We start from the raw sequence: 26,359 nt of genomic DNA on the forward strand, positions 1-26,359 counted from the left end.
AATGACATTCTTATTTCCCTTCTCTTCTTTCTCAACACTTTTCTTCCTTGGGACCACCTAATACTTACAAACAAGGGTTTTCATACCCAAACCAAGAGGCAACAGATCTCAGGGCTCACCAAGTACTCTAGTGTTTCCAGTGATGCTGAGAGAGAAAAAAAAAAAAAAGCCCTTTTCAAAGCCTGGATGATGTACTGGTCTGCCCCCAATGACTCAGGAATGGGAGCCTTTAGCTCTGTAGAAAGATTGTTCCAGTCACACGCAGTCCCAACTATCTGGCATGTAGTGAAATATTTCGACTTAATCCAATCAGTTTTAATTTGCAAAAGGAAACAATGACTGTATTATATGTAGTGAACAATTTTCACTGGCAAACTGGACATTTCATTACATGGCATCTGAAGCCAGTTGTAAAATCTAACATCCTGCATACAACCCCATCAGATAGGTCATTAACTTACATTGTCAACTTAACTGCGCAGGGAGCAACTGTGGGCCGCTCAAAAGCAATCCCACCAACTCCCGCTGCTTATATAGAGCCCCTCCGGGAGTCCTGTGCCCCTGAGACCAGCCCCCAGTCCTCTCAATATTACTGGGCATGACAGTCACATGGTGCTTTCTCACTGTGACTCTGTCATCTTTCAGCAACCCTGGAGATGATTGGGTACCCTGAGTGCCATTGTCATTTGTCAAGAGAGAAGTCCAATCCATAGAGATGCATGAGAGTTTGTTCCCATCACAAACATCTTTGGGGAGAGCAGGGATTCTGAGTGCTGTTTATGCTGCCAACTGACTAGTCTGACATTCAGAAATACCATGTGAATACCCAAACCTTTCCCAGACTTTACTGATCTCAGAGACTGGATTTTGATGCTTCAGATCATTAGAACTCCTTGTGTTCTTGTTCAGGAACTATTAACAGGTACTTTTCATGGGCCTGGCAGCATTCTGCATGCTGGAAACAGACAAGTAAATAAGTCTGACATTATGCCAAAGATGATGTATTGAGTAAGTAGGGTTGCAACGGGCACTATCAAGGAGAAAAATGTGCAAGGAAAATACCAAAGGGGACCTGACTGCATCTTCAGAGCTGAGAGGCTTTCTTGAGGAGGTAACATATAAAATACATGCTAAAGGGAAGGGAGACAAGAAGCTCAAGAATTAGAGTGAACCATTTCAGAAGGAGGTGAGGGGCTCCAGGAAAGAAGCCTCTGGGGCTAGCAGGAAGGGATTGTTCCCAGTAGGAGGGGATACTAGATCAGTCTTGATGGTACAAATGGAAGAGGCTGGCATGAATATGGATGGCAGATATTTACAAGATGGAAATGACAGATCAGACTGTACTGATCAAGGGAGGTAGGCTGTGGGAGTGGAGGAGCATTAGAAATCCCTGCCCTTGCTGGCTGCTGCAGGATGAAAGTCAAGTGCTTAGCATTCTAGCAACGATTTGTACAAGCAGTATGGCAAATCACACATCTTTCATTCAGAACATAGAAGTTGAAGTCCTGTGGGACGTTGGTTTGCCTAATGGAGAGACCCAACATTGTTCAGTGATTTTTAGACAATTTACCAAAGTCGATAGGGACAGATCCAAGTTCAGGGAGCCTCAAGCATTTGGAGGCTTATAAACAGTCTTTGGGGGACTTGTATTTTAAAACACCCTGTTTTTACTTCAGTTTTTATATAGCCTTTTATTAAACTGATTTGTTATTGTTGAGACAAAACCTCATACAGCTCAGGCTGACCTCTAACTCAGTGTGTATCTAAGCATGACCTTGACCTTCTGGTCCTTCTTCCTCTGGGCTCAGAAGCACACATTGCTATGTACCTGTTTCATGATGTGCTGCAGCTTGAACCCAGGGTTCTGTGCATGCTGGACAAGCAATATACCTGTTGAGCTACACCTTCAGCCCTTTCCTCTGTTTTTCAGGCATGGTCTCACTATGTAGCTCCTCAGGTTGACCTCACACTCATGATCTGTTTGCCTCAGTTTCCCCTGTACTTGGATTACAGGTGTGATGCACCATGCCCAACTACAAAATACTTCCCTACACATTAACTTTGAACTTTGCCCTGATCACCATGGTGGGTTGATGGTGTCATTGTCTTTCTAGTATGTGATAGCCCAATGCCACAGAGTAAGGGCTCTGATTCTCTGCACAGTATTCATCTCACTCCACTCATATCACCACGTTCTCTCTTTACCCCTCCACCAAGGGCAATTGCTCCGGCTCTCAGGGACTCATGTCACACTATTTGTCACAATAATATTTATGGTAATATTAAAATGAAAACAACAACTATTAGATTAGAGACTTCAGTATTAGAAGGGAGATAATTGCCTGAGAAATAGTAAGTGCACATTTTCTAAGTTCTATGAATTTATGAAACATTGTAAGACCTCTCTGTCCTCACCTTTCATTCTCATATCTATTCCTGAAGTGGTGGGACCATGTAAAATGGCTCAAGGTATCCTCCCCATGGCCCAGGTATTCCTAGGAATGTTTTCAAGGCCTTGAAGAAGATGGGCAGTGAAACTGGCTGGACACAGAAGAGCGTGAGAAAACCTTCACACCCGTGCAGTCTTATCCATTTGTCATCTTCCCTTTCTTCAAGTCTCAGGATGTTTGTGATTAAGTGAGAAACAAAGCTGTCTTGTGTCTAGGTCAGAGGGAACTTCAACTGCCTCGGCTCTGGCTCTACGTGAAGATTCTGTTCTGGGAAGGACTTTCTGGCAGCGTGAACTTTTCTGTGTCCTAACATCCCTGAACCTCTCGCTGTTGTTTCCCCTGATGCTCCCAATAGCTCCTGGACTGCTTTGTGATCCCGGTGGTGATTTTGCTCTCCTGGTTCTTCCTGCTGATCCGGTACAAGGCTGTGCATTTCATCGGCATCGTGGTCTGCATCCTGGGCATGGGCTGCATGGTGGGAGCTGACGTGCTCGTGGGAAGGCACCAGGGAGCAGGTGAGTCTCAGGGTGGTCACTAGGTCTCTCATCTTTATGAGGGAGATCACAAGTAGACCTGGAATGACTATGGTTGGAAATGGGAGTCCTAGGAGCCGGGTTCTTCCTGTGGCAGAGTTTGTGTTCATGTTCATGTTTTTGTCCCACACCCAAAATAGTAGCACATATAAGGTCCTTGATATATATGTCCTGGGTGAATATAAGATGTAAAATTCAGAGACATTCACACAATTTTTTAAAGTGAGGGCACCATCTATGTGGCAGAAACTTTAAAGGTCAGAGCAGCTGGCCTAAAAGAGCTAAGGCAGTATTGACAAGTCAATTAGCAAGTCAACCACAAAGCCTTCCCCGCTGCTCTTCACCCAGCCCCAGCTTTGTCAGGTCAGGGAAAGACCAAACTTCCTAACTACTGGGTGATCATTAGTTTACAGGCTAGAGAATGGCTATTTACAATCTGAAGACCAGAGTAGGTTGGGTCATTTCCAGAGGGTAGGTGCCATCTCATGCATGGTTATTCATGGGGTTTGTTGTTGTTGTTTTTTATTTGTTTTGATGGGAGGAGTTGTTATATTGATCATAGCTTAGAGACTTCTTAGACAGAATTTTGTGATTAAGTCAGCAAATTCCTGTGAATCTTCTGGGAGAACTCTGATCCCAGTGGTTTCTGGAAGCACTTTCTTAATAGGTTTCAATTATTGTGATATAGAAAGAGTTAGAGAAGAGGAAAAAAAGGCAACCCCCCTTTGCTGTCATCAGAAGTGGAGTAGAAAGTACTCACCTTCAAAAGTTATTGGAATTACTCTTTCTTCTAAAAAGTTAGATAATAAAGACTCAAAATTGGGGCATTTTGCTTTATGAGACAAAGCTATATGAAATTTCTGAAATGATGTCACTTATATTGCATCATAGAAGTTTGTAGCAAAAACTAAGGACTTCTTCAGCCTCTTTTATATTTGACATGAGAGAACATCAAGTTCTGGGAAAACCAAGTGAGTTATCCAAGATCATAGTGCTGAGATGGGAGAGGGTAGACTCTTGAGCTTCCAACATTTAAGGCAGGCTTTCTTCCTCCCACACTGCTAACAGCTAAAGCTACAACACAGAATGAAAAGGAGACATCCACAGTCTCCTAAACCTACAGCTGGAAGGTTATGAGTCCCTACTTCAGCAAATGGCTTAGAAATATATACTTACCATCCCCCCAATTCTCCCTTGTAAAACACTTGTTCCATTCCATTGGCCATTGACAGACAGTGTATCAAAGATCTGGTTGTGTGCCTCATACACAGCCAGTGGTCTTGACAGGAATCTCTTCAGAACTCAACAGACAGCATTCTGTCTGATGTAATGTCACAGTTTGGCCACAGTTTCTGAGCTTCCTTGGCACTGTATAAACACAGATGAAACAGAAGTATGGACCCTTAGTTAGAAAACTTGGCTGTTGACCCTAGCTGTCCATTCTAGTCATCATCTTATTCCACGGGCAATCAAGGCAGCTGTTCTGATAACTCAAGAGTGTTTTGGACTCCAATAGTGAGTTAACTTTGAACTGATTTACTAGATTGTATACACTAATTCTATAAAAATGTCTTCGGGCTCTGAAATGGTAGGAAAACAGCACTATTTAAGAAAAAGTCAACAAATCCATTTGAGTCTTTCCTTAAGTGGTCACTTGTCACTGTTGTCATTGAAATGAAGACAATGATAAAACATACTGAAGTGGTACAGTGCTGTCCCTGTGAACCTGCATGAGGCTCACAGGATTGCCTTTTGTGACATGCAAAGCACCCTTGTTAACAGATTTAAATCTTATCACTGCACAGCACGCTCTGTGCTACTGAAACGGTGCCCAAACGTATGGATCAATGCCTTAAGGCCAGTCCAAATATGAAATTCAAGGGCTCATTGACTACACATACTTTATCTCTATAAAATATTAACTTTGGCAGAAATCTCAACTATTATATAAGCTATTTTTAAAAAACACATTATTTTTGGAATCAGTATAATTTTAAAATTTGTATACATTATTGCTAAAATTGTCTCACTTGTTTCTACCTTTGTAGTACAGTGGGTTCAATTGCATTAATCAGCCAAGACCACCAGGCGTTTCTGTAATATTTTGGGTACTCATAAGAACATTAATGAATCATTTGGCTCATATAAATTATTACAATCATATCAAGAGCTTTTCAAAGGAAAAGAGAATGACTGACTTTATTTTTTATTATATTGCTTAAATCCTGTTTCTCTTAGCTTAAGATTTTGACAGTTCTGTCCCCAAACACATTGATTTTAGCCCACTCACAATTACTTTGGCCTCATTATAGTTAATTGTTTTAATTTTCTTTGTTGGCTTGTTTCTTCTTCTGCACACCAGGAACTCCTCCTTGATTTAAGCCTGGGTGAAGGAACCTTCTCAGATGATATCAGGAATTGCATATAAAAAATAGGTCCAGGCCCAGAAGGAAGTGACAATAAATGCTGCTGATGACACCTGTCCATCATGTCTGCCTACTGCAGACAGGGGTCAAAGGAATGCACCCAGTCTCCTGGCATGAGAGACCTTACTTGGACACCCACAGCTAGTCACCCACCATAAAAACTTTCTACACCATTAAGCTCGTCAAAAGTAGATTTCTTTTCCAAGTTGGTCAATAAAAACAGTGGACCTGAGATGTAAACTCTCCTTGTGTCATTTAGTTTCCCATCTGCATCACAGGCCTCTCTGAATGGCCATCTATACTTTGCTGATGTGAGTGGTGGGAGTCATCTAGTAGACTGTAAGAATATTGGAAATGTTGAAATGTGTAAACATGGTTCCATAAAGCCCCAGAGATACATTGCTATGGCCTCTACTTTTCTAACTTGTGGATATAAATAGAAAGGATGAAAGTTATAAGATGAAGACAAAAATATTAAAATCATGCCCTATTAGAAAATATATTACTTCTAAAAATAGCCCCTTTCTACTATGTTTATTGCATCTTTCGGGCCATTTGTGATGATATTGGTTACCCATGACAACAATTTATTATTCGCTATAACTTTATATTTATTTCAAGGAAAAGAAAATACTTATAAAGAACCAGACAGCTCAATACAATCAAATAAAAGTGACATTTTGTTGAATATGCCATGCTGCCAAGGACTTCCTCATACATTACCTCATTTTATCCTAATAACTCTGAAAAAATTTTCATGTGTCATCCTCAGAAATCAAAGTAAATGGTGTGGCTCAGATGGAAAAATCTTTACAGTATTTTTTCTATTCAACTCAGTTCTTGTTTTTCTCTAATTGCATCTTGTTTGGGAAAGAGAAAGGTGCTTTAAAACAGTTAATTAGAGTAAAGGAGTCCTGGATTGCCCAGGACGGAGGATTGCTCAGATGTGAGATTTTAAAGTTAACATTGAGTTCCATGAAAACAAGACAGTTAGTTCTATATTTCAAACTTCAGTGTATTTAAGGGGATGGGTATATTTTCATCAAAGGAACTAGCAGTCTCTCAATAGTCCCAATAATAAAGCTCATTCTTAAACTCATGGTACCTCTTGATTCTTAGATAACCTTCCCCTAGTACTACACATAGCAAATCTAAAAAAGATGTGTTGAAACAAAAATCTACTATGGAAAGTTAATTCTTGAAAAACAATTATGACTAGAAACCATGGGCATTCCAGAATGAGAAATGTTCCACCCATACAGACAGTTATTCAAATAGAATGAAGATTGGCCCTTTAAAAACACCATTTATGAACAAGTTGTGTGACGTGGTATGCTAACATTTTCTATGTACTATTTTATTCTTGCAATAATAACATTTAAAGATAAAGAAAACAAAACAAAATAAAGGAAGGCCCTGTAGTTCATTACAGGTGTGATTTACTCAGCTCTACCTGAAATGAAGGCTACTACCATACAAAACATTGCTGTATGAGGGGTCAAGACATTTTCAGTCAGATAATTCATTTAGATACTCTGGGAATTTAGAATGGTATAGCATAGTACATGATGGTAGAAGTATACAGCAGAGGGGAACTGTTCCCTTCATGTCATGCAAGAAACAGAAAGAGAAGAAGAAGAAGAAGGGACTATGTGTCAATATCCTGCTTAGGGCCCTGCTCCAAAAGACAACTTATGTCTTCAGGCCCTGCCTCCTAGTAGTTCGACTCCTTATCAATAGCATTGTATGATAGGAACCAAGTCTTCACATTGGGGCTTTCAGGGATATTTAAGTTCAAACTGTAGCCCATGCTATATGCACATATATCCACTTTAAAGTAACTTAACAACTGATTAATAGAATTACTGGTAAGTCTTAATAAATACTATGTAATATTTTGTCAAGATAACTTTGAAAATATTTCTGAACTGTAAATTATGTGCAATTATATTATTATCAAAAATTATCACAAAATAAATGAAAATTTAAAATACTGATAACTACATTTCCTTTACTAGGTCAGTTTACAGACTAGCCTATAACTGTAAAAAGATGGGTGGATGGGACGCTAGAGTTAATTGTGCTTGTTGCTCTTCCAGAGGACCTGATTCTGGTTTCCAGAACTCACATCTGGCATCCAACAACAGCTACTGGAGATATAATGTCCATGTGTGCACGTGGATAAAAATAAATCTTAAAAGATAAATAACTGTACAAGACTATTCACCAAAAACAGTGTCCACTTTTTAGGACTTTTAAAAGATAGACTTACGTTTCTCTAATTTTTATAAAAGTACTTCATTATGACTTCATTTTCAAGAATCTATTCATAGAAAATTAATTATATTAACCAAGGCTTCTATTAAGAAGCCCTTCTATATTTCACTAGTACAACAATAATTGATATTCATAACAATGATTTAATGTCATTACAAGTGTCTGAAATGTTTCCTGAATGAAAAGAGACTAAAAGATGTGCTTTAGAATTTAGAGTATTGACTATGTCAAATTCAAAGATTTTCATACTTCAGTAGCTGACACATGAAGATTAATCAGTTGCTAAAAATGTTGCTGGAGAATTTCTCTCCAGCTCCCGCCACCAAGTCCCGCCAGTCTCAGAGCCCACTTATAAAATAAACACACAGACTCTTACATTATTTAAACTGCTTGGCCATTAGCTCAGGCCTGTTATTGTCTAGCTCTTACGCTTATATTTAGCCCATTTCTATTAATCTTTACTTTGCCACATGGCTTGTGGCTTACCGGTACTTTACATCTTCCTTGTCCTGATGGCGGCTGGCAGTGTCTCTCTCAGCCTTCCACTTCCCAGAATTCTTTTCCTTGTCCCGCCTATACTTCCTGCCTAGCCAATGGCCAATCAGTGATTTATTTACTGACCAATCAGCAACACACTTGACATACAGACCATCCCACAGCAAAAAATTTCCCTATTATGGCAGCCTTCAGTTCTCTAACAGAGGTGCCCAGGGCGCCTTCCCCCAGGTCTGCTTTCTCATCAGGGCTTCATTAAGTTTTCTGCTCATCTGCTGAAGAGTCATGGTAGCTCCTCATGGACTCAAGGAAGTCTCGCAGCTCTCCCAGAATCACATCCTCAACTTAATTTCCTTGAGAGTAACTCCAGCAAGTCATTGTCTTTCAGGGTCTCTTCCACTCTCTTCCCTCTCCCTGTCACCAGGAGTGGGATTTGGCCTGGAAAAGGGTGATGCCATTTAGCATAGAGATATACTCTGAGGTGACCAAATACAGAAGTCCATCTGAGCCCTGCTTTGATTCATGTGAACTCTCTACCTAGAGAATGTTCCATGCTCTCCAAAGAATAGTGACTGTCTTCTTCTACAGTTTTGGGGTTGTTCAGATACTCTCAGAATCCAAAGATTCCAAAGGTGAGTCTCTTCCTGAAGAGGGCTGTTGTCGTGGACATCCTTCACACTCTTCACTTCTCTCTCAGAGACATGCGTCTGTGGAGCTGACGGTTGCCTGGCACCTGATGCACCGAGTCAGAAGCCACTAGAGAGACAGAGTCCTCCAGTCAGGGAGCTCCCACTGCTTATCTTCATTCTCTCTTTCCATGGCTTCCATCCACACTACCTGAAGTGGGATGAGTTTACTTTGTTATCAGATAAAGAATTTATTAAAAATTGGACATAAATGAGAACCAATCCAAACTGAGTTTAAAACAAATGTGGTTTTTGTTTGAAAAAGGAAATATTAATGTTATGGTGAATTATATATTAATCTGTGTCAGAGAAGTTGAAATCTTACAAATCCCATTGGTCCCCTTGTCTAAGTATTTACACATTTTGCCAATGGTCAAAAACATAGTATTGACTGCTGTTATACCTTCTCTCTGTACATTAAAGAGGGTAGAAATTCACTTTGCTGGGTTTATGACAGTTTCACCAAACAGTTGGAAAATGTCCTTAAACAAAGATAATACATGTACATATTATTAGCACGTATTTGCAGACACATCCCTGGACAGAGACACGGCCTTTGGAGAGAATTAAACTGAAGAAAACTTCATTCTTCAGGAAAACTTCCAGTTCCATTAAGATAGGTAGCTTTTTATATCCTAGCATGTCGAGAAAACATATTTTTAAAAACTTTGCTTGATTTCAGTTGGAAATTGCTGGGCTTCTTAGAAAAGTGTCAGAAGAAAGTAGACAAGAGGCTCAGTTTTCTGGTGCCAGGTTCGTGTTAAGAAGATTTTCCTGAGGCTCCATCTGCTTTCTTTGTTTCCTAGGGGAAAATAAGCTGGTAGGGGACCTCCTCGTCTTGGGAGGAGCCACGCTGTATGGCATCTCTAACGTCTGGGAAGAATCCATCATCCGAACTCTGAGCAGAGTGGAGTTCCTGGGAATGATTGGTCTCTTTGGTGCATTTTTCAGTGGAATTCAATTGTGAGTAAAAATAACAAGAAACATGGAGGCTATAAATGAGTGGGTTTTATTTTTATAGTTTTTGCCCTCGGAGTGTAAAAACCAAGGCAGAAAAGCAATCATCAAACTCCTGCTCAAAGATCTTATTCAATCTATAAGCTATATCCTCATTAGTAAATTACTTCCAAACTAAGTAAGTGTATTCTAAATTATTACAAAATATTTAATAGATTTTTGAAGATGATTTTGAAGAATCAGAAGTACATTCATTCTCCCAGTGACTTATAAGGAAGTTATAAGCAAATCACAAAGGTTGTGATTTGATGCACTTCAAAAAGGATATGTTTTATTTATTAGTGATAGCTGTTAGGAAATGTCTACTTTAAAATTGCTCTTTTATGGGAGAGATGGCTCAGCAGTTAAAAGCACTGGCTGCTCTTCCAGAGGACCTAGGTTCCATTCTCAGCATCCATATGAAAGCTCATGACCATCCATAACTCCAGTCCCAGTATACCCTCTTCTGATCTCCTTGGACACCAGACATACATGTAGTGCAGAGACATACATGCAGGCAAAACACTCATATACATAAATGGAAAACCATTTTAAAAATAAAATTGCTTTTGATAGGTGTTCTTTGTCGCCCATGAGTTTGCAAGAATGAACCACATTTCAAATCAAGTATCAGAATTTACATTCTCTTTTCCTTAAAAAGATAGGACAGAACACTGAGATTTACTAAATGCCATAAAGCAAAATACACCAGATTGTCAATAATTCCAAAGCTGGAGCAAAAATTATCCCTTAATGCATTATCTGGTCTCTCAAAATTTGTTGTAGATGAAGCATAATTCCCTACCAATAAAGAACACACATTTCAATCCATATGAGGAGCGGTCTAGTTTCACCAAATAAGCAATTGCTATTTCATGGCATTTCTTTCTACGAAACAAACATTTTGTAACTGTATAGGTTTGTTGTTGTCAGAAATTACTTGAGAATATTTTGGCATCACCTGAAACACTACGTATATAGATAGGTTCTTTGCAGCACATTCCTCAAAAATCTCAGTGTTCTGAAGTACTGCAAACTCTCCAGGAGGTACATAGAAATGGGAAAACTGGGGGTTTATTTGGGGTTCATTTTGAAAGTGTAGTGGCATTTTGAAGCTCCTAAATTTGTTGATTTATCTTCGTGAGAGGAAGAAAGGATTGTTTAGGTAAACTACTCATGGCTGACATTTTGTAGATGGATGGTTCATTTTATGCATTATTATTCGTATTCTTGCATCCAAAATATATATCCAGAGATCTGCTCTTTTTCTTGGTTACAGTATGTCATGGCTAGTCGAGCTCTGGAGGGAGGCACTGCTGCCAAGATAAGGGCTTTGTTTGGTGAATTAGATAAGCTGAAGGTGTGCTGGACCCACACCCTTGCTGGTAGAATGGTTGAAATGGTACCACCCTCACCTCCTGCTCCACTTCAGTCCTTGGACCACAACACTGCCATCACCCGAGAACTAGTTATGAGCAAAGCGCCTCCCTGAGCCCCTCCAAGTTCACCTGAATCTGAAGGTCTAGGAAGGAGGTTCCAGAGACAGTCGTTTAACACTCTCTAGATGGCTATGAGACACATGCAATTCTGAGAATCACTGCTGCATTGACTACAGTTCAGTGGGCAAATTGATGAAGCCTGTAAGCATAGAGTTTTCTGAACCTTACCATGTGCTTCCCCTAAAGCACATGAACAAAAAGAAACCAAAAGAACAGAATGCCTGTTTGGTTGAGGACAGTGTGGTTTAGACTCCACCAGACCCTCATTGCTGCTGGACCCATGTAGCAAGACCTTTCAGGGAGAGACCACAGGCTGCTCTGAAGAGGCCAATTTACTTTTGAAGTTTAATTGGTTGTGTTAATATTTGTGTAAATATGGTAAATGGCGGAAAAAGGAAGCAATGTGTGTGATCATTTTGCCCATTTCCTTTGACTCTACAGAGCCATCATGGAACACAAGGAGCTTCTAAAGGTGCCCTGGGATTGGCAAATAGGTAGGCATCCGCTCATTTAAGATTACGTTTTTATTAGTAAATCTGAGAAATGTGCTTGAAAAGTTGTGCGAGAAGGGATGGATGGGGCAGACAAGGAAGGGATTTAGAATGGCAGGGGACAAAAGGAGATGAAATTACCTTGCCACAGTGGGAAGTCCTTCACACAATAAAGGGACTGGATTTCCCGAATCATCTGGTTTCCTGCGTGAGCTTCTGCCAGTTAACACTGTCAAGGTGTTTTATGGGAGACACAAAAGTGTGTTATTAGGTTAAAGACCAACCAGAAAAGAAAGGCCCAAGGCAGTAGTGGTACAGAAATGAGAGCAATTTGCTCCAGTCAAGAAATACAGAATTGATGTGATCATTAAGGAGCAGCACTTTGAGAAAGGGGAAAACTGAACTTAGCAAAAGGCATGAAAAAAACAACATAATGGGCATCCTGGGCTCTTTGGAACCTTTTCAGAAGGGAGCACTTATATTTAAGAAATTGTTAATTGATCTCTAACTGGCCTTGGAAATACTAGACAGGCATTGGACTACTCCAGAGACATCTAGGGCATCTTAGATCCCACTTGTTTCTAAACTCACTTTCTCCTAAAAAATTTTAGGGTAAGGCTTTCAGATTCATGATGATACTCTAATGGATGATCATTCTGCAAGCCCTAGGATGAAATGCCCCTTAATGCACTCATAGAGTTTATCATGAAGCAACAGACACCAGGAGTGAAAATGGCTTGAGTTTAGGCAGTGGTTCTTTCACATATGGGTCGGGACTCCTTTGGGGTCACATATCAGATATTTGCATAACAATTCATAACAGAAGCAAAATTACAGTTACAAAGTAGCAACAATATAATTTTATGGTTGGGGTTCCCACAACATGAGTGTAGTAGAATATTAAGGTGTTACTTTTGTTTATATTGCATTTGTTTAACTCTGTGAATCTGTGTTACTGTGCCTGTGTAAAACACCTGATGGTCTAATAAAGAACTGGCCAATAGCAAGGCAGGAGAAAGGATAGGTAGGGCTGGCAGGCAGAAGAGTATATATAGAAGGTGAAAACTGGGAGAAGAGGTCTAAGATATAGGAGCCAGAGAAGGAGGAGGACTCCAGGGGCCACCCACCCAGCTACACAGCAAGCCACGGAGTAAGAGTAAGATTTACAGAAGTAAGAAAATGGGAAAAGCCAGTGGTAAAATGTAGATGGGATAGTTAGTAAAGAAAGCTGGCTAGAAACTGTGCCAAGCTAAGGCCGGGCATTCATAAGTAAGAATAAGCTTCTGTGTGTGATTTATTTGGGAGCTGGTGGTGCCCCCCCCAAAAGAACCAAAAACAAGAACAACACATGAGGAACTATATTAAAGGGTCTCAGCATTAAGAAGGTTGAGAACCACCAGTTTAGGTCAGGTGGGGTATTACATGTAATATGTGTGCAGAATAAATGTAAATCGGGGTTGCGGGGATACAGGTGCTGCCCTACCACCCCCAGTATATATAGCTTTGATATACATGATAGCTTCAGTATATTTTCTTTCCACTGAGAAAGACATCAGTGACTTATATTCCTCTGCAGCACTGTATCCACCCCCAGCCCACAGCATACTACCATAATACTACCAGTACTATGCCCCCTGGTGGCTGACTGAGTAGCAGGCGTTTGTATGACCAGATGGGTTAGCTCGGTGACTTCAAACAAGGGCTAACCTACCCCTGTGTTTGTTTCAGAGTCCTCCGTTGGTTTGTTTCTTAAGTATGCATAGGGAATGTCATAATTAAGTGAAAATCAATAGAGAGGAGGGAGGGGGAAGAGGAGGAGAGGGCAGCTGGGAGAGACACCAGCTGCAGGGGCCGGAAGCGTGTGCCTTTGCAGCTCTAGAAGCCAGGGCTCTTAAACATGACTAATGCTTCACAGCACTTCACATACAGTGGTCTGTGAGGGTAAATTAATTCGATATTGATGGTAATGGCCGTAATCAAAAGGAATTTGTCCTCTAATTACATAGATGTCCTGTGCATGTCCGCTGAGACTTTGTTATAATTCGGTGTTAGTTAAATGTGCCGTCACAAGGTAATTTTATCCTGAGCTCTCATATTGTCATTAAGATGTCAGTCCCCTGCAGCTCAAGATGATGAAGACTGTGTAAAAGGAACATATCACAGGGCCATCAAATTAATTCCTGGTAGGAAATGAGGCCCAAATGGCCTAGATATAGGATCAAATATTCATTTTTCCCCTTTTCTGAAGCACTGGGGCACTGGGATTGGAAAGTTTATACCACAGCCACCTTTGTCCCCGTTAGCTCGCTCGGATCGAGTACAGGGTCTAGTTATGCAGCTCAGTTACAGACATGTGACATTCAGAAAAGATGGGTCTCTGCTCTAATGATCAGACCAAAGGGAAGCAGGGGGACAACAGCAGAGGCTTGAGATGATGTTGCACAGTCTTCTGGGTAACTGAGAAATGGCAGAGCAGCCACTGAAGTTTGTGGACCAGGGAAACATTGGAGGAGGTCAACATCCTGTTATGTTTCCCCCACATACTTCAGGAGGTCAGCCAGGAGTGAATCAAGAGCCCTGCCCTTCATGGCTGTGTCCTGGAGAAGAGCACATATTGCTTGATTAAGAGAACAGACTCCCGGGGTGGCTGGAATATAGTCTATAGGTAGAGTATTTGCCTGGTATGTCCAAGGACCCAAGATCAGTTCCCAGTAACACACAGGATAGGGGCTGAGGAGCACAGAATCCAAGACTATCCTCATTTACCATGATCTGCCAGTGAGTACCCCACCCCTCTCTGTCTACAATTCTAATACACCTCACAGAATCTCTGGGTTATCCTAAGTTATCAACACAGAGAGTATTTCCCCCACTACAGTGTAAAAGCAGAAAAAGAAATGCTTTCTCTTTTCTGGATATGAAGATTATTCTTAATGGAATATTGTTGTTGTACAGTGTGTGGACTAATTTCAAGATAGAGTGATTAAAAGCAAGATGATAATGGTTATCATTGTTTCTATTCCTTTGTTCTACTCTACTGAGCAGAAAGACTGCTTGTGATTATCTGATCAGTAAACTCGAGTAAAACATAGGACTCAATACAGCCAAACTGTCCTCCCCCAGAGCAGGAACCTTAGGCCCACTGCCAGAAATCCAGTAAACAACTTAAATAGTCCCTTTATCTCATGTGCCATTCTGTGTTAATGGGTGTATGAACAAATGTGAGCTGATGGGAAAGTCCAGGGTGGAGGAAAGGAGTTCTGGGAGTCAGTAGAAATAGGCTCGCTTACATGGAGGTGCCTTTTCACCTTTGATGTGACAGCTGATGACTGTTTTGTTACCTTACCTGGCAACGGGATCGTGTGGTCACAGAGCAGGGAACGTCTGAAGGTTCCTTAGAATGCACTGAGGAGTGCTGGGGAGATGACTCAGTGGGCAAAGTGATGGCTGAAAAGTGTGAGGACCTGGTCAGATCCCCAGAACTCGGGTGAAAAACCAGGCCTGGTGGAGTGCATCTGTAATGTCAGCACCGGGGAGTTGGAGACAAGTAGTTCCCAGGCCTTATTGCCCAGCTAGTCTGGTTAAATGGTGAGCTCTGAGTTCCTCAAGACTTCCTGTCTCAGAATCAATGGAAGAATGATTGAAAAGACACTCGATATTGATCTTGGATCTACACACACACACACACACACACACAGAGAGAGAGAGAGAGAGAGAGAGAGAGAGAGAGAGAGAGAGAGAGAGAATTGTACACAAAGGCACACAAAAGAACGTATAAGACTGAAACTTATGCCTACATTTCTGAGATGAGTTGACCAAGTTTTCAGTTTCCTGTGATAGAACAAATTTGCATTATCTTAGCAGATCCAGATAGCCAAATGCTCTTGATGTATTTGGCCCATAGTGTGTGTGTATATATATATATATATATATATGTATGTATATATATTCTGAGAAATCATTGTACTTTGCTATTATTAATAAAAACGTCTTAGTCTGGTTTATACAAAGGGATGGTAGAACACCAGTAGGACCTCAAAGGAAAAGAGGAGATAAAATCATGTATCACAAACAGGCACCCACTATGTGCACAATGTATGCACATACACAAAATGGAATAGTCATTTGTCAAACAGGATGTCCCTTATCTCTTTATCTTCAGAGTAACTCAGCCTTAGACATTAGTGGCATGTACTTACAGAACTCAGACTGCCCGTGAAAGCTAAGGGAAGGGTCCTTGGCCTGTTTCTTACAGATCAATGTTTTTTCTACCCCCCTGTTCTGCACATACAAATGATCCTTCCCAGGCTGGGCAGGTTTGGTCAATGAGAGGAAGTAAAGGGTGATGAGAGCCAAAAAGAAGAAGAAAGGAAGTGGGTGTTTTTCCTTATTCCATACTATTTGTGGTCAGGTCTCCAGAAACAGGTGAATCCCTTGTGGTCTTCTTCTGTGATACTTCCCTAGTTTCTGTCCTTACGTAATACAACTTCTGCCTTTATTTCTCTACATCATGGGGTATAATTTATAGCTATTGCAAGTCTCTAGTTTCTTCTCCATCCCTGTTTCCCCTGTCACCTATTCAAATATGTTTGTAGCATATGCTCTGTTAAATTTCCTCTGCTCTACCTGGTATGGCTGTGTTTCTTGATCAAAATAATCAATAAATCCATCATAGCTCTCTCCGTTTCAGTACAATGGCACCACAATTCACTTGTTTGCTACAGTAGAGAGCAAGTCTCTTCCTTGATGCCCCCCCCCCCCCCACTGCTTACCTTGCAACCGTGAACAGGTTGACTCAGTATTCACAGACCCAGGCACTTCTTCCCTTTTGCTCCCCAGTGGACCATGCGTTTTTCCTTCCTGGACACAGATGCCACTCTCCTCACAACTCCCTTCCTGTGCTGTCCCCATTCCCTTTCTCCTCCAAAGAGTAGCCAAAGTCATCTTTTCAAAATGTGGATCAAATTGTGCTAGATCACTGGTACAAACTGCTCAGGGGATTCCTATTGCAAATAGAAATTTCTTTCTAAGACACACAGGGTACCGTATGAGCTACAGCCCCCCTAATTTCTCTACCTCATTCTTAATGGTGGAAAGCCTCTGGAAGCCCCTGAAATAAGCCGTAACTTTCCCCTCCTTGAGAATGTTTTCAGGTGAAGACATCTCTGCCTGCTTTAATCTCCTCCTGGTCCTTACATTCAGAGTCAATGCCACCTTGGCAGAGCAGACTTAGCTGAGGATCCTTCCTAAAGCAAGCCCTGGCCATTCTCTCTAAGGAACCTTTTCATTCCTTCACCATGAACAGCTCTGAGCTTATTGTCTGTCCCCCATGTTGATGGATTCCTAGCCCAAAGCAGAACCATGGCACACTAGATTCTCAATGAAGAATTAGTTGAAAAAGAGAGTGAACATAAACCATCAGAGCCCACAGGTCAGTGTCCATGGATGTTTTACCAGATAAGAAGATAGAAGGTTAGGATTCCAGAGCTTGTTAGCACAGTTATCTGTGGTGATATATTGCGTACCCTAATAAAATTTGCCTGAAGATCAGAGAGTCAAAGGAACAAGCCAAAGCCACCACATCTTACCAGTGTGGTGATATATTGTATACCCTAATAAAATTTGTCTGAAGATCAGAGGACAGAACAAGCCACTAGATTAAACATAGAGGCCAGAGAGTGGTGGCATACACCTTTAATCCTAGCACTTGGGAGGCAGAGATCTGCCTGGATCTCTGTGAGTTCAAAGCCACCCTGGCCTACATGAGATTGGCTCAGTCTAGGTGAGAAAACAGAGCCAGGCAGTGGTAGCACACACCTTTAATCCCAGTACTTGGGAAGCACACACGCCTTTAATCCCAGGAAGTGATGGCTGGGCAGAGAAAGGGCTATAAGGCTGAGGAGACAGGAACTAAAGTCTTTTTGGCTGAGAAGTCAAATCTGGCTAGAAGCCTATTGGCTGAGGCTTTTTCAGGCTGAAGAGTTGGTGAGGTAAGAGGTGGTGGCTGTGGCTTTTTCCTTTGTCTCTCTGATCTCCAGGCAAATTTTATTAGGGTATACAATATATCACCACAGTTATCCTATAAGCTAAATTAATGATGCCCAAGGTAACAGACATGAGGGAAAGAAGGGAAGAAGGGAGGGAGGGAGAGAGGGAAGGAGGGAGAGAGGAAGGGAGGGAGGAACGAAGGGAAGGAGGGAGGGAGGGAGGGAGGGAGAGGGAGAAGGAAAGGCTCTGGTGTTCTGGTGTGTCTGGACTATATTCTACTCAAATTTGATTATCTTCAGTAGAATAACTAAAGGGTAGAACTTGTTTCCAGTCTGTTAATGGCAGATTTCATAAGGAATTCTGAATTAATTCTCAGGTCTTCTTGTGCATTAGTCATAGGTTATCCAGTCTTTGTTATTTTTTTTTTGTAAGTTGATTAAAAGGAAAATCAGTTGTAAGTAACATAAAACTCAAGTGAAAGGAAATTGACTATTTTTATGGAATTAAAATTTCTGATGGAGAATCACACAGAATCTATTAAGATTTTGGCAGAATGTATACATGCAATGAGGTCTCCTAGCTTACTGAACCCAGAAGTAGGGATATCATTTGGCTTGGTGTGGAGGGCATGTCCACCACACTAGAGGGGGCTGTTGTACTGTTTGCTTAGTGTTCACAATGACTTTCATATGTATCTGATGTAACTTTTCTTAAACTTAGGATCAGAAGTATAGACTAAGCTCTGTGTCCTTTAGGAGCAAAACAATGGAGGAATCACTGATCTTAATCAGAGGAACTGGACATCCGATTGTGACCAAGTTCCCCTGAGCTCACATGATTGAAAGGAAGCAAAGTACTCACATTCCACACTGGACACATTTAATCCAAGATTCACTTGTATAATACCCAGAGAACCCTAGAATTGTACCATGTCTTGTTCTTTCAGAGAACAAGCAGAGAAATGAGCATGATTTTTTTGTGCATACGTATCACCTCAATGTCTGGGAAATAATGGAGCCTACAGTTACCTATAGAATGCTTCTATAGACAATCCAAACCTTGTACTCTTGGAATTAGTACTACCAATGATATGTCCAGAGTCCACAACAGCCTAGGAAAGCTGACAGAAGGATAATGCTCGATTTCTTCGGTGTAGAGATGAGCAAAACTTATTCATTTTAAAGAAATGAACAGATTTCCTGTTTGAAGCAATCCCACTGTCTGTTCAAAGACGTAGTTTAAGTCTTCAGTTTGGTAGTCTAAGTTCAGGTCTCTAATTTCAGTAACTATGTAGTTTACCCTTGAGAGCAGTACATAGTGTATTTCATTCACTCTTGTTTTGCAAGTAAAACCTAAGATGTTAAAATGTTTTGAAATGCATGGACAGGTCATGAGAGACGGCTCAGCAACTAAGGAAGCTTTGCTGTTCTTGCAGAGGACCAGAGTTTGGTTCTCTCTACCCATATTTGGGAGGCTTACAATGGCTTTCAACTCCAGCTCTAGGGGGTCTAATGCTTTCTTCTGACCTCCTCAGGTGTGTGTGTGTGTGTGTGTGTGTGCAGCAGACTTTGGAAGCCTCTGAACATTGCACCAAGAAGCTTTTCTGGAAGCACAGCAGGATGTCAGCTACGTGGGAAGAAGCAGAGCATGCATTTTCCAAGCACAAATTTTAAGTTCCCATTTTATGTTTTATGTATGTGCCAGCCAATATTCAACACTACACAATGCAGTGAAAGAAAAAAAACTACCTATAGTGAGTCATGGATGATGTGCCCCATTCCCTTATCCTCCAAGTCCGGATGCTGCGGATGTCCCGAGGAGGTCCTGACACTGTCTTCTCTTTGCTCCACAGGACTGCTCTACGTTGGCTTCAGTGCCTGCATGTTTGGTCTCTACAGCTTTATGCCAGTCGTCATAAAGAAAACCAGTGCCACCTCCGTCAACCTTTCTCTGCTCACAGCGGATCTTTACAGCCTGTTCTGCGGACTCTTTCTCTTCCATTACAAGGTAAGCTATGTCAGTGCTTCTGGGCAGCAGTGACAGTTATAGGAATATCAAGTATTGCTGGACATGTTATGGGATTTGGTGAGTGGGGTCCTGACGTTCTGCGGTGAGTGGGACTTCAGCTCCGGGTGGAGATCCCACAATTTGGATATTCATTCGTATTTCAACTCAAAGTCAAGGCAGCGTTTTGTCCGGAGAAACCAGTGACTAGGGACAACAGACAGCAAAAAGTAAGCAACAGTCATGGGGAGTTAAGCTCTTGAGTAGGGGGGACAGCTCAACCTAGAAGCTATGCTTTCCGACATGAGATTAGAAAGTTTATATTCAGTTTTACATTCAATTCCCAAGCTTCAGCCACAAAATAGATTTTGCTGAAGACTTCAGCTGTTTATTTTCTCTTTGGGGAAGTGACATAATACATAATCCCCCCAGTTCTGAGTTGCAGATGTTCCATAGCAAACATGAATGGAAAAGACCATTGCATTCGCTCAAGGAAGTATTGTAGCTAAAATACCAGGGTTTGGTAGAAGAAAGAAGAAACTTGTGGCAAGCATTTGCAGTCAATGTATCAGTCCCGGAAAAAAAAGAAGAAATGACCCCTCCAAAGATGGCTGTCTCTTCAAAGGCCAGACTGTACTGGTGACTTTTTCTGTTGTCAGAAAACACCCTAACAAAAAGCAACTTTTGGAACAACAATAACAACACAACAAAAGGTTTATTTTTGGCTCAAAGTTCAGAGGAAATCCAGTCCATTCAGGTGAGGGCAGGCCTGGGAGCAGGGGCATGAGCCTGGCCTGCCATTCAGGAAGCACAATGATCACAATCCATTGCACACAGAAGACTCAGAGAGAAACAGGAAATGAGGCCACTTTAGCAAACCCTCAAGGCTCACCCCAGTGATATACTTCCTCCAGCAAAGCACCACCTCCTGATGGTCCCATACAGCACCAGCTGAAGACCAAGTCCTCAAATATATATGCATATGGGGTGCATTTCTCATTCACAGCACAGAAAAAAACCCTACACACATCTTCACAGAGGCAGGCATGACTAATTGAGTATTACATGCCAACGTCCACTGCTGTTCCTCTTAACACCACACTTGCTGCATCCATTGATAATCAGTTAGAATTGGCATGTGAGAAGAGACCCACTTTGTATCCCTTCATTAATCCTGTAAGATACAGATTGATGGGGAATCCGACACAGTGCGGTGGCCAAGTGTAGAATGTCCAAACACATATATCCAAAGTAGGACACACAAAAGAAGAAAGAGCAGGAAATGAAGACCCTGTGCCCTGCCGGTGAAGGGCATCAGTCAGCATCACCAGTCCAGTGGGTATTGGGGCATGGTAGCAGACAGAGTTCCTTCAACCACATGAAGCTGGGCTTGGGGTTGGGGGACAGGGTTCTTGGAGAAATGATAAGCTAAGAAGTGTAGATACTGGGGACGACAAGATGCAAAGCTGAAGTGAATAATCAGAATTATTGAAGAAAGTGGCTGGAGTCCTACTCAAAACAGAGAGAGCAGAACACAGGCCAGGCCAGTCAGTGGGAGGACTGGAAACAGATCCAGAAGACTAAGTAATCAAGTAGGAGAGATGCTATAGTTTTCCCCAAACGTAATTGACAAATTCAAATTGTATCTATTTAAAGTATGTATGGTGGTTTGAAAGAAAATAGCCCCCAAAGGAAGTGGCACTATTAGGAGGTGTGGCTTTATTCGAGCAGGTGTGGCCTTGTTGGAAGAAGTGTGTCACTGTGGGGATGGTCTTCTATGCTCAAACTACACTCAGTGTGACAGTTCACTTCCTATCGCCTGTGGATTAAGGTGTAGAACTCTCAGCTCCTTCTCCAGCACCATGTCTGCCTGCATGCTGCCATGTCCCACCATGATAATGGACTAAACCTCTGAAATTGTTTTTTTTTTTTTTTTTTTTTTTGGTTTTTCAAGACAGCGTTTCTCTGTGTAGCTTTGCGCCTTTCCTGGATCTCGCTCTGTAGACCAGGCTGGCCTCGAACTCGCAAAGATCCACCTGCCTCTGCCTCCCGAGTGCTGGGATTAAAGGCGTGCGCCACCACCACCCGGCTAACCTCTGAAATTGTAAGCCACCCCAATTAAGTGTTTTTCTTTATAAGAGTTGCTGTGGTCATGGAGTCTCTTCACAGCAATAGAAGCCCTAAGACAGCATAGAACAAGATGCTTCAATACACATATTTTGTGAAGGGCTTACCACAATCAAGCTAATTGACACATCCATGGCCAGCTCTTTCTCTCCCCTCTCTCTCTCTCTCTCTCTCTCTCTCTCCACACACACACACACACACACACACACACACACACACTCACATTAGAGTCTATCTTCTTCAGATTTCACACAAGCATTACCATTATAGTTATAGTCACCTCGATGGGCACTAGTGTCCAGAGCCCTACTCATCTTGTAAACTGGAAATTTCCTTTCTTTGACTAGCATCTCCTTAGTTCCCTGTAAGTCTCTACTTTGCATGGGACTTTTTGCCCAGTATAGTGTCAAATTGACAGTTGAAAGAAGCTTCCCAAGGCTTGGCAATGTTTGATGTTGTAACTCATTTTGTCCATGTTCCACAGTTTCTGTGTCCTGAGCTCGCCAAGTCCTCATATGGATAAAATCATGTTCCTCTCAGGTTGTTTCTTGACTACAGTGCTGGGAGGGCTAAGTTCCCCCAAAACCCCAGTTGTTTTCTAAAGCCTTAGAGACCACTTGGCCATAGTCTCACCACTATAGCAGAGTGGCCACCTTTCTCCCCTAAAGTTAAGTATCCTGGTCTGGCCCACTCCTTAGCCAGTTAACTTCTTACCAATTAACCTTGTAATTGATACTCTAATTATCAATTAATAGCTTCATTGGCTCCTAAACCAGAAGAATCTCTTGATCACCTCTTTGGGAAGGATGACTAAAACCATTGCAATGAGTGAGGGCCAAGGTCATGTTTTAGACAGTCCAGACCCATTCCAGCTACCAGCATTCCTCACAAAAATAAAGACCCATCAGCCATCCCCAAAGCCTCAGATCAGAATCTGGGGACAGATCTTAGAGGACTTGCCTAAATAGCCAACTGCCCCAGGGGTCCATTGCTTTCTGAATTTGAGCAATTTAAAAATCGAAGCAAAATTGTTAGTACATTTTATAAAATTAAAAAATAGTACGGTAATAAAGTATTAATATGTATGTTCTATGGAGATATCGGAAGAAAAAGCTGATATATTTTTATACATCTATTTTAGGAAAATATTTGTTTAAGTCTCTTGCTTATTTTTATTTCATCAATCAATCAATCTATCTATCTATCTATCTATCTATCTATCTATCTATCTATCTAATTATCTATCGATCTATCGATCTATGGATCTAGAGATCTGTTGTCATGCAGTCCAGACTCACCTCGTAGTTCTTTGTAGTTGAAGATAACTTTAAACTTCTGATCCTCCTGTCTCTGCTTCCTGCATGCTGGGATTGCATGTGTGTGCCACCATAGCTGGTACTGGGTGTTGAACCCAGGCCTTCATGCAGGCAAGGCAAGCAAGCATTGTACCAATGGCGCCAAATTCCCAGACCCTCTTGTACATCTTGCATTATTTCTGTTTTCATTATTGAATGGCAATAGTTGCTGGCATATTCTGAATACCAGACCCTTGTCAGATACATGGCTTGCAAATATTTCTCCCTTTTGGTGGTTGTCTGGTTTTTTTCCCAATGACATTTGAATAACAAAAGCTTTCTAAGTACGCTTTCAATGACATCAGACTTGTCTATTGCTAAAGAGGCTTATGTAACCGTGGAAGAAATCAAGTTATCCCACTACCGCTCTGCACCGCTGGGTCTCCTCCGAATGCTTTCTATGTTTCTATGGGTTCCTTCCCGGAGGCTACTCATGATAGCTTTAAATTGCTTTCTTCCTTCTACTCCAAAGGAACAGTTGACAGCCACAGCTAATGAAGAGAACACTCAGGGCAGGTGAGGATTTGTAACCATGAAGAGCAGGTGCGAGCTGGTAATTCTCAACTCCGGCTTCATGTGAAGAGTTTCCAGAATCCTGGTGTACAGTCTCCAGTCTCACTGATCCAGGCATTCTAAGCATCTAATGTTTCAAACCCTGTCAGTGGATTCTGCTAGTCACCTGTAGTCAAAGCCCGGTTCAGACTTACAACAAAGTATGTGGTGCCGATAAAAAGATTACGCTAAACAGGAGCGCTGTCAGAAAGTAATCCTTCCAGATGTGGAATTGCCTGTCTTAGGAATCAGTCCTCATCACTGCAGGAGATAGGACAAGCATATGAGAGCAGGAATGTAGAAGGCCGGATGCTTCAGTGCTGGGGACTGGAAGAGACCTCTGGGATCGCTATAGGTTTTTACTACAGCCTACAGTTAGAGTGTATCCTCTCTTTTCATCATGATGTGTTTATACCTCCTTCTGGTACGGTTATAAATGTCTGTAAGTTGAGAGGAAAGACAGCTTTCTCACAGATGTTGCTTACCCACACAGAATTAAATGACTAAATGAGGCTCTCCTGCCCAATAATCATTATTCGCTTTTTCCTACTTTATACCCTCAAGGGAAAAAATCCACTCTTTCTCCCTCCCATTAGCCCACAGCAGCATCTCTGTCTTGGTGCTGACTGGACAGTACAGCATTTCATCCTGGAAGGCAAGTGTCTCGATTCTAAATGAGACTATCTGGATGGAATGGGGCTCATGCAATCTCTACGTTTATGACTTTGGAAAGAGGCTCTGTGCTTCTGTTCTTTATTTTCTGACAGCAATATTGAATCCAGAATAGTAAATCTGTAGCAACCCATGGAAAGGCTGGGAAAAGAACCTTACTCAGCTTCAGAGGCCCCTAAAACCAAACCCAGGGAGAGACTGACACAGAAACTTTTCAGTTTGATAGTCTTGGCTTTTCGAGGTCAGAGCTTCATATTACAGGCTCTGTTTGTATTCTATAAAGAGTATACTTCATAGATGGAAAATTGCTGCTTTAATAACTTACTACAAACCCAGTCACTGACCAGTGGCTTTAACATCTTCTGGTTCTCAAAGTCAGCAGACTCACAGCTACAATCACATATGGGTGGCTCTGTTGCTTCTAGGGGGCTCTGGAGGAGAACCCCATTTCCTATCCACCTTCTAAGGATTACCTGTATTCCCCTTGTCTTCTGGTCCCTTCCTCCATTTTCCAAGTCAGGGTACAGTATCTTCAGATCTGACCATTAGTCCTGCTTCCCTATTAGAGACTTTTGGATTATAGAAAGCTTACCCAATAACCCATGACAATCTCCCCGTCACAAAATCCTTAATTTAATGCCATCTGGTGAGTGCCTTTTGTCATGCTAAGTAACATATTCAAGGATTTCAGGAATTACAATACATCACTGGGAGCACATTGTTCTGACTACCACTGGGGAACTATTAATAGTCACAGGAGACAACAAGAATACCCTGGCTTCAGGTCAGGCCAGCTGGGGCATGATGGTGCCCTGTTCAGAAACCACATGTCTGGACAATGAAGGCGCACAGGCCACCTCAGACGCCTTGTACTCTGGCGGTAGAATTTTTCAACTGACTTTTCAAAGGTGTTCCAGTGTCCTGATAATGTGTGATTTTAATAATGAAATCAGTAATTCATGTGGAGAGAGGATAGACTGGAGTTAATGAACTCCCTCAGTGTCTACTGTGTGAGATATGAATGGAGCAGCTGAATGGTAAGATGTGGCATAGAGTCACAGGAGCTTACATGGAGAGTGCGGTTTGCATTTACTCTTTAAATTCTCCGAGGTGGATACTTATTGTCTCTAGATTTCAAGATGATGAGATTTGCCACATGCAATGTTTCAGAAGAGTAAGTTGGAAGACGTCACCATTCAGCAGTGACCACAGACCATAGGCTTCTCTGATTAAATGTGTAACTCAGGTTTAGTAACCCCTGCCTCGCTCTATTTTTTTTTTTTTTTTTTTTTTTTTTACTATTGATGTTAAAATCGTATAACTAGATGCAGCTCTTAACAATTTGGTATGAGTTCTTGCTAACTTATCTCATGTTTGAAAAGTCAAACCTGGCTTCTCACATATAAAAATATAAGCTGAGAGGTGGTGGTATATGCCTTTAATCCCAGCACTTGAGAGGCAGAGATAGGTGGATCTCCATGAGTTCAAAGCCAGTCTGGTCTACAAAGCGAGTTCTAGGACAGCCATAGCTACACAAAGAAACTCTGTCTCCAAAAACCAAAAACCACCACCAACAACAACAAAGAGTAGATATATTACATCAGTCATTTTCAACTGAATTCTTTGATTCTTTTCTTTCTTGCAACAGATGTTCGAGAGTAAACCAGAAACACAAACAGCATTTGAAGGTTGTTAAAAATGAAATGGTATGCTATTGTGTGCAGAAAACTTTTCAGCAAAGTAGTGACCAACATTGACTGTAGGGAATATTTCTTTCTGTCTGGCATTTAAACTAGAGAATGACCTCC

At 41.6% G+C, this 26,359-nt stretch overlaps 1 protein-coding gene across 1 annotated transcript in view; it reads left to right on the forward strand.

Annotated features, from left to right (window-relative positions):
• Positions 1-1,045: 1,045 nt before the first annotated feature.
• Slc35f1 (solute carrier family 35 member F1) overlaps positions 1,046-26,359 on the forward strand; it is a 49,936-nt gene continuing 24,622 nt past the window's right edge. Inside the window, exons 1-5 of the mRNA XM_059272969.1 lie at positions 1,046-1,111; positions 2,806-2,965; positions 9,674-9,830; positions 11,804-11,856; positions 19,694-19,848. Of these exons, the coding sequence (XP_059128952.1) occupies positions 1,046-1,111; positions 2,806-2,965; positions 9,674-9,830; positions 11,804-11,856; positions 19,694-19,848 (591 nt within the window). The remainder of the gene's footprint in view (positions 1,112-2,805; positions 2,966-9,673; positions 9,831-11,803; positions 11,857-19,693; positions 19,849-26,359) is intronic.

This window comes from Peromyscus eremicus, chromosome 8b (assembly GCF_949786415.1).
Source record: "Peromyscus eremicus chromosome 8b, PerEre_H2_v1, whole genome shotgun sequence".
NCBI classification, from domain to species: Eukaryota; Metazoa; Chordata; class Mammalia; order Rodentia; family Cricetidae; genus Peromyscus; species Peromyscus eremicus.